The sequence below is a fragment of the Tupaia chinensis genome, unplaced genomic scaffold (assembly GCF_000334495.1).
Source record: "Tupaia chinensis unplaced genomic scaffold, TupChi_1.0 Scaffold144472_1, whole genome shotgun sequence".
NCBI lineage: Eukaryota > Metazoa > Chordata > Mammalia > Scandentia > Tupaiidae > Tupaia > Tupaia belangeri.
The window spans coordinates 1,134,825-1,142,979 of NW_006204331.1; the positions used below are offsets into that span (position 1 = coordinate 1,134,825).

An 8,155-nucleotide genomic window follows, 5' to 3' on the forward strand; every position below is an offset into this window, starting at 1 on the left:
AGGAATGCGTGTCCTCTGCGCGAACATCTGGACACGCCTGTCTCCTCGCGTCCAGGGTCTTGGCTGCATTGGTGATTTGGAGACAAGTCCTGGGGTGTCTGTCTGCTCCGTCCTCTCCTGATCGCCAGGTATCCTAGCGACGTGGCTGCCTGTCGCCTAGCAACCAGGTCCTCATCCTTAGAGAAGGATGCTGAGCAGGGTCTGAGCTGTGTGGGGAGTCTGGCTTCTGGAGCCTTCAAAGCCTTGCAGGGTGAGGGTTGGCATTCCAGCTCAGGTTGCCCATGCGACTTCTAACTCTGACCTGCCACCTCCGGGGTGCTGTTCCTGGAATCCCAGGCTGGGAAAGGGCCGCTCTGTAGCATTTGGTGTGTGGGTGCTGGGGCAGACATTGCTCTGGGACCCCGCCCTGGCCCAAGTGCCTTGCTGGGTCTCCACGTGACAGGTGGGCCTGGCTCCACTGTCTCTGCCGTGGGTGGATGGCTTCACACTCCAAGGCTGGTGTTGTGCCCGGAGGAGGGCAGATGGAGGTCCACGAGCTCCGGTCGGTGCCGTGCCTGGTGTGCCATGCACGGTAGGCCTGTCTGGTGCCGTGTCCTGGGTGCAGGCATCCTGCCTGCTTGTCCACAGGGCTCTGACCTGCTGAGAGGTGGTCAGGCCGGGCAGTCCAGCCTGCTGCCCTGATGGCTTGCTCCCAGCCACCCCTGGGAGCCGGGCTGAGGGCACCCTTTTCGGGCAGGAGACACCAGCTGAGCCTGGTCTGGGCCTGTCTATCCCAGCCTGTGCCTCTGCATGTGAGCTGTGGTCCCAGCTCTGTGCCTGCAAGTCTGTGGGTATCTTCTGAGTCTGTCCCAGTGTCTGTCTGTGTCCTGTCTGCCATCCCTGTGTCTGCAAACCTGAGATGTCTCTGTCCTAGGGTCTCACCCTGGGCATGGGTCTGTCTAAACCTCTCGTTCACCTCTTCACATGTGCCTTGTCCCCCACCCAGCGTGTGGCCACCTTCCCAGCCCCCTCCTCCAGCCTGCATGGCCCCTCCCCTCCGGAGCCGCAGCCTCCTCCCCTCCCCCAGCTCTGCTGCGTCTGGTCTGGTGTCTGCTGAGGAGGAGCCACTGCTGCAGCCCTGTCCACATCGCTCAGCCCTGCTCTACCCTGCCCATCGGCTGGTCAGTCGGGAAGGGGGTCTCCTGCCCAGCCTCCAAGGAGGTTGCTGAGGTGAGGGCCCGAGGGGCTGGGGTCACCGACAGCCTGGGCTGCCTGGCAGGGCTTGGGGTGGGGGACGGGAGAGAGCCAGGCTCAGCTGCTGGGTCCTGTGTCCTGTGTCCAGTGTCCAGTGTCCAGGCTCAGCTGCTGTGTCCAGTGTTCTGGCTCAACCGTGTGTCCTGTGTCCAGGCTCTCTGGGTGTGTCCCCTCTTTAGTGCCCGTGTGCGCATAAGGGCGGGATGACCTCTCTCTGTGTGTGCACATGTATGTCCCTGCGTCCCTGCATCCCTGTGTCTCTGTGGCCCTGTGTGTGAGTGCGTAGACCAACTAGACTTGTCCTTGTGGGCACGTGTGTGGGCATGTGTGTCTGTGATATGTGGTTATCTGTGCAAACATGTCTCCACATGTCCCTGTATGTGTGCATATGCGTGTGCACGAGGGCTTGTGTCCATGTGGCCCCAGGTCACACCCTGCTGTGCGTCCTGTTGGCACGGAGACTTACTGCTACGCTGCCTCACTGGCCCCCCTCCTGTCCCAGGTGCTGCTGACACTGCGAGGCGTGGCATGGAGTCCCTCCTCCCCGCCCCGTTCTGGGAGGTCCTCTACGGTGGCCACCCTCAGGGCAACCTGTCCCTCCTGAGCCCCAACCACAGCCTGCTGCCTCCCCACCTGCTGCTCAACGCCACCCACGGTGCCTTCCTGCCCCTTGGGCTCAAGGTCACCATAGTGGGGCTCTACCTGGCCGTGTGCGTCGGGGGGCTGCTGGGGAACTGCCTGGTCATGTATGTCATCCTCAGGTAAGTGTCCAAGGTGAGCAGAGACTGAGGCGGGGTGGCCCCAATCAGCCCGAGCGGTGGGGGTTTCATGCTTCCCCATACATTGCTTCCGCCCTGTCCAGGGGTGGGGTCAACCCCGAGACCTTGGACCTTAACTCCTCAGGGGGAGCCTGACTTGGGGGGAGGACCTGGCTCTCTGTGAGAGTGGGGGGCATTGAAGGGCAGAGGGGCCAGCAAGAAGGTAGTGGGGTGGGGGACAGTGGGGGGCAGCGAGGGGCAGTGAGGGACAGTGAGGGGCAGCGAGGGGACAGTGGGGAGCAGTGGGTGACAGCGAGGGGCAGCGAGGGACAGTGAGGGGACAGTGGGGGGCAGTGAGGGACAGTGAGGGGCAGCGAGGGGACAGTGGGGAGCAGTGGGTGACAGCGAGGGGCAGCGAGGGACAGTGAGGGGACAGTGGGGGGCAGTGAGGGACAGTGAGGGGCAGCGAGGGGACAGTGGGGAGCAGTGGGTGACAGCGAGGGGCAGCGAGGGACAGTGAGGGGACAGTGGGGGGCAGTGAGGGACAGTGAGGGGCAGCGAGGGGACAGTGGGGAGCAGTGGGTGACAGCGAGGGGCAGCGAGGGACAGTGAGGGGACAGTGGGGGGCAGTGAGGGACAGTGAGGGGCAGCGAGGGGACAGTGGGGAGCAGTGGGTGACAGCGAGGGGCAGCGAGGGACAGTGAGGGGACAGTGGGGGGCAGTGAGGGACAGTGAGGGGCAGCGAGGGGACAGTGGGGAGCAGTGGGTGACAGCGAGGGGCAGCGAGGGACAGTGAGGGGACAGTGGGGGGCAGTGAGGGACAGTGAGGGGCAGCGAGGGGACAGTGGGGAGCAGTGGGTGACAGCGAGGGGCAGCGAGGGACAGTGAGGGGACAGTGGGGGGCAGTGAGGGACAGTGAGGGGCAGCGAGGGGACAGTGGGGAGCAGTGGGTGACAGCGAGGGGCAGCGAGGGACAGTGAGGGGACAGTGGGGGGCAGTGAGGGACAGTGAGGGGCAGCGAGGGGACAGTGGGGAGCAGTGGGTGACAGCGAGGGGCAGCGAGGGACAGTGAGGGGACAGTGGGGGGCAGTGAGGGACAGTGAGGGGCAGCGAGGGGACAGTGGGGAGCAGTGGGTGACAGCGAGGGGCAGCGAGGGACAGTGAGGGGACAGTGGGGGGCAGTGAGGGACAGTGAGGGGCAGCGAGGGGACAGTGGGGAGCAGTGGGTGACAGCGAGGGGCAGCGAGGGACAGTGAGGGGACAGTGGGGGGCAGTGAGGGACAGTGAGGGGCAGCGAGGGGACAGTGGGGAGCAGTGGGTGACAGCGAGGGGCAGCGAGGGACAGTGAGGGGACAGTGGGGGGCAGTGAGGGGCAGTGGGGGGCAGTGGAGACAGCAGGGGCAGTGAGGAGCCCTGGGAGCTAGTAAGGGGACAGTGGGGGGCAGTGAAGGACAGCATGGGACAGTGATGGTGGGCAGGAGCCCCTCACAGGAGGCATGCTCTGGCAGGGGGGTGGAGTGACCAGGCAGCGGCAAGGAGGTCTGGACAGAACGCATGGCGGGCTCTGAGTCCACCCAGACAGGGGTTGAGGGGTAACGAGTCTCGAATGCCAGGTTTGGGGGCTGTTCTTTTGGCAGGGGAGCCATGGGAGGTCCTTGAGCAGGAGATGGTGCAGCAGCGTGAAGGAGGCCTGTTCTGAGGCCAGTGCTCAAGGCTGTCAGGCCCTCTGCCCCGTGAGCGCCCAGCTGAGCTGTCAGTGGAGGGACAGTGCTGGCGGGGCAGGCCGAGCAGTGGCCACCCAGGCCCTGCAGACCCGTCCCGTGCTTCCCGAAGCAAACCCTGTTTCTCTCTGGGTCATGATTTCCCCAATCTGGAAAGCGAGGACGGTGGACCACATGACCGCCTATGCACACATGTTTGTGCACATGCATGGTCAGACGGGGGGGATGACAGCTGACCCCCAGGAGAAGGCCCTCGGGAGGCTGTCCCCGGCCATCGTGACTGGTATTCCTCCTGTGTCTCTGCCCCGGGTCAGAGCAGGTGGGAAGGCGGCCTTGCCCACCTTCTCAGGGGTCAGCCTAGAGAGCAGTGACCTGCGTGAGCTCCGTGTTGGGTGTGGACGGGCTCTGCGGGCTGATGGCACCACGGGCAGGTCCATGCCTAGTCATGCTGGCCGTGGGACTGTCTCAGAGGTCTTGCAGGCAAAGGCCGCATCCTTGGCAGAGCCCAGAGGCTCCTGTGGCCACACCAGCTTTGGGTGCAGCACAAGTATTTCGAGCCAGGGGACAGAGGTGACCATCCTGGGGGTCAGAGCCACCTGAGTCCAGCTCTGCTCTGCTTTTCACTGGCTCTAAGGCCTTAGGGCAGCAGGTGTGACCCTTGAAGTGGGGTCCAGATAGCCTCTTTTACGTCTCAGATGAGATGAGGGGGTCTTGGCTGCATCTGCTGTCACTGTCGTCAATCAGGGTTGAGGCCCCTGCTCATCTGTAACCCCTTCCGAGGGGCCTCTCTCATCCCCGACTCCCTCGTGGGACTCCCTCGTGGCAGTAGTCACAGCGCTGCTGCCACCAGATGGCCACTGTGCACCACACACAGATGGCCACAGCACACTCACGGCTGTTCGTCCACTCCACGTGTGTGTACTGGTCCCCACTGCTTCCCATCTCGTCCCAGTGCGTGGGCACAGTCAGACCGCTCCATGCCGTCCCGCCTCCTGTCTGCTCTACTGGCCTGTGGGGGGATCTGGGCCCTCAGGGATCTCTGGCCGCTGTAAGGCCAGCACGCGTGTCCTCTCTATGTCTCGGGAGACACTGGACCTTGCTCTCATGCAGTCAGGAGTGAGCCCGAGGACCCACACTTTCCCAGAGCAGACTGGCCTTGCAGGTGTGGAGTCCTGTTGCGAGAGTGGAGCCCCTGGGGGGCTGGCTAGGATGGGCTGGGTCTGGGAGCTGCCATCTGCCAAGCTCCTGGGGCCTCTGACATGGAGGGACTCTGAGGTGAGGCCCCTTGTGGTGGCTGAGAAGAGGGACCTCTCACCCTTCGCTTCCAGGCCCTGCCAGGGTGGCCTCCGACACCTTTTCGCTGTCCTCTACAGGCACACCAAGATGAAGACGGCCACCAACATCTACATCTTCAATCTGGCCCTGGCAGACACCCTGGTCCTGCTGACCCTGCCCTTCCAGGGTGCAGACATCCTCCTGGGCTTCTGGCCCTTCGGAAATGCTCTGTGCAAGGCTGTCATCGCCATCGACTACTACAACATGTTCACCAGCACCTTCACGCTGACCGCCATGAGCGTGGACCGCTACGTGGCCATCTGCCACCCCATTCGTGCCCTCGATGTCCGGACATCCAGCAAAGCCCAGGCTGTCAACGTGGCCATCTGGGCCCTGGCCTCTGTGGTTGGTGTTCCTGTCGCCATCATGGGCTCGGCGCAGGTGGAGGATGAAGGTCAGTGGGGGCCCCTCCTCCCTGCCCCAGGCCCCCTTGGCTCCCAGTGGCCCTCTGCCCCCATGTCTTGGGCTGTTCCGAGCGCGTTTCTCTCCCCGCAGAGATCGAGTGTCTGGTGGAGATCCCTGCCCCCCAGGACTACTGGGGCCCTGTGTTCGCCGTCTGCATCTTCCTCTTCTCCTTCGTCCTCCCGGTGCTTGTCATCTCTGTCTGCTACAGCCTCATGGTCCGGCGGCTCCGCGGGGTCCGCCTGCTCTCAGGCTCCCGGGAGAAGGACCGGAACCTGCGACGCATCACGCGGCTGGTGCTGGTGGTGGTGGCCGTGTTCGTGGGCTGCTGGACGCCCGTGCAGGTCTTCGTGCTGGTGCAAGGGCTGGGCGTGCAGCCGGGCAGTGAGACCGCCGTGGCCATCCTGCGCTTCTGCACAGCTCTGGGCTACGTCAACAGCTGCCTCAACCCCATCCTCTACGCCTTCTTGGACGAGAACTTCAAGGCCTGCTTCCGCAAGTTCTGCTGTGCGTCGGCCCTGCGCCGGGACACACAGGCGTCTGACCGTGTGCGCAGCATTGCCAAGGATGCGGCCTTCGCCTGCAAGACCTCTGAGACAGTCCCACGGCCAGCATGACTAGGCGTGGACCTGCCCATGGTGCCCGTCAGCCCGCAGAGCCCGTCCACACCCAACACGGAGCTCACGCAGGTCACTGCTCTCTAGGCTGACACCTGAGCCTGCCCTTTGGCCAGCGACACCACAGTTAGCTCGGGGTGTCAGGGCTGCCCCGTGGCCCCGTCTGACTTAGTGACCTTCCTGGCAACGCTAGGGGGACACAAGGGCTCTGTTCAAAGGTGTCCATCCCAGAGGATGTGCTCTACTGGAGCCCGTGCTTGGGGTGACTTGGCCTCTGCCCTGCTGAGCCAGCTGACCTGCAGGTGCCGAGGTGCCTGGAGATGGCACCTGTGTGCTACATGCTGCGTGCCGTCCCCAGGCAGAACTGGCTGCAGCCCTGTTGTGTCTCCTAGAAAGGCTTGGGCTGCCCAGGGAGGGCAGGGGCAGCATTTCTTTGGGGATGGGGCTTACTCTGACTTCGGAGCTGCCCGCTTGCCTGTCCTGACCCCACTGTGCAGCCAGGGCCACCCTGGGAGGGAGCTTAGGGCCAGCTGCTTCTCGGACAGTCTCATCTGCTGCCCTGAGCCCTCTGCAACATGGACTCCCCCATGCTGCCACCTGCTCATCCCTGACTGGCTTGTTCCCCTTCAGGAGAGCAGTGGCCCAGAGGCAGGGGAAGCCTGACCGCCGTGGGCTGCTTTGTCAACCAGAGTGGAGGCCCATGTCCTAAGCCTTGGCTTAGGGACCCCCCAGACGGAACGGCTCCCTCTATCCTCTTCCTTTGCTTTAATTCAGAGGCCAGGGGCAGGAAGAAGGAGGTAATGGCGGCCATGGAAGGGTGGCAGTTTGGGGTGTGTTCTGCTCAGCACCCCCGTGACCACCCATGCAACTTTCCAGGGTGTCTCTGGATAGGGTCTGAGTTTGCTGCCAATCAGGATAGAGTCTTGTGTGCTGGGGGAAGGTGGGCTGGCTTAAGCCAAGCTGCAAGTACTGTCTGGGCTGTGGGAACACTGTGTGGGAGGTGTCTACACTTTGGGGGTTGCCCTCCCGTCGTCCCCAGAGGATCGAGCTCCCTGGTCCTCAGGCTGATGATGGCCAGCGCTGTGCAGATGAGCTGTGAGACTCTGCAGGCTGCAACCTTGGCCAGGCAGCTGAGGACCTGTGATGACCCGGACAGGTGGCTGCGTGGAGTGGCTCCTGGGCGGCTGGGACTCTTCCTGGGACTGTGATGAGGCTGTGAGGGTGGCAGCTGCCTGGCTGTCTCCTTAACAAGCCTGGGATTCTGCTGTGTGACCTTGTCTTCCGGAGTCTGCATGCCGCCAGCACTGCCCCCTGCATGTAGCCCGCCCTGACCTGCCCTGGGGTCAGAATAAAGGCTGCTCCTGGGCCCGGGCTCTTCTTATGGCAGTGCCACGTGGGGCTGCTGGACAGAACATGGCGACAGCGTGGCGGCACGTCCAAGGTGTCCCTTGGTGAGAGTATGACCACCCGTGTGGGCACCACCTCCCAGTCCCCATCGCTCCAGTCAGGGTTTCAGTAAATGAGCTTGGGGGGCAAAGAGCATGTAACAGACTCACTGCTGTTACAGAAGTGTAGCATCGCAGCGCTCTGAGGTGCCTCCGTGGTGGGCCTGGCGCAGGAGGTGAGAGCCTGGGTCCCTGCCTGCCCACTGACCTGCCGCATGGCCCAGCGCCCAGTGTGTCCAAAGCAGCCCGGCCAGGCAGGGGTGGGGGCACAGAGCAGGGGAGAAGGAGGCATTGGAGTTGTGGTCAGGACTGTGGCCTACCCCTGCTCCCTCTCCTGTCCCCAAAAGTCACTGTCATCTCTGGGACACTTGGCTGGGACTGTCATGAGACCATGGCGCCCCCTGGTGGGGAGAGTCCAAAGTAGCAGGTGAACCCAGGCTTCTCTGAGGTGGGCGGCCCCACGGTTCCTGCCTCCTGCCAGCACCCTGGAAGGTCCTGCCCATCCCCTTTGCACTGGTCAGAGGACCTGACCAAGCCCTGGGGGGGGGGTGAGGTGTGTGTGCAGAGGTGGGGAGGGGCAGGGATGAGGGAGGGGCTGGAGGGGAAAGGGGTGGGCCCAGGACTAGGCTCTCCCTGGGACCAGA

General features: G+C 63.9%; 1 protein-coding gene across 3 annotated transcripts; it reads left to right on the plus strand.

Annotated features, from left to right (window-relative positions):
* Nucleotides 1-6: 6 nt before the first annotated feature.
* OPRL1 (opioid related nociceptin receptor 1) lies at nucleotides 7-7,430 on the plus strand. Of its 3 annotated transcripts, none has more exons than XM_006167094.1 (4): nucleotides 7-128; nucleotides 1,736-1,994; nucleotides 5,086-5,441; nucleotides 5,543-7,430. In XM_006167094.1, the coding sequence occupies exons 2-4, from the start codon at nucleotides 1,762-1,764 to the stop codon at nucleotides 6,064-6,066; spliced, it is 1,113 nt and encodes a 370-aa protein (XP_006167156.1). In that variant the 5' UTR covers nucleotides 7-128; nucleotides 1,736-1,761; the 3' UTR covers nucleotides 6,067-7,430. The 3 variants fall into 3 exon arrangements, with proteins under 3 accessions (XP_006167156.1, XP_006167154.1, XP_006167155.1); XM_006167092.1 differs by lacking the exon at nucleotides 7-128 and adding an exon at nucleotides 485-571; XM_006167093.2 differs by lacking the exon at nucleotides 7-128 and adding an exon at nucleotides 1,052-1,209.
* Nucleotides 7,431-8,155: the final 725 nt, after the last annotated feature.

Excerpts from the sequence above, each read along its gene's own strand:
- OPRL1 (XM_006167092.1), top strand. Across the intron at positions 1,995-5,085 it reads GTCATGTATGTCATCCTCAG|GCACACCAAGATGAAGACGG; the intron begins GTAAGTGTCCAA and ends TGTCCTCTACAG. Across the intron at positions 5,442-5,542 it reads GGCGCAGGTGGAGGATGAAG|AGATCGAGTGTCTGGTGGAG; the intron begins GTCAGTGGGGGC and ends CTCTCCCCGCAG.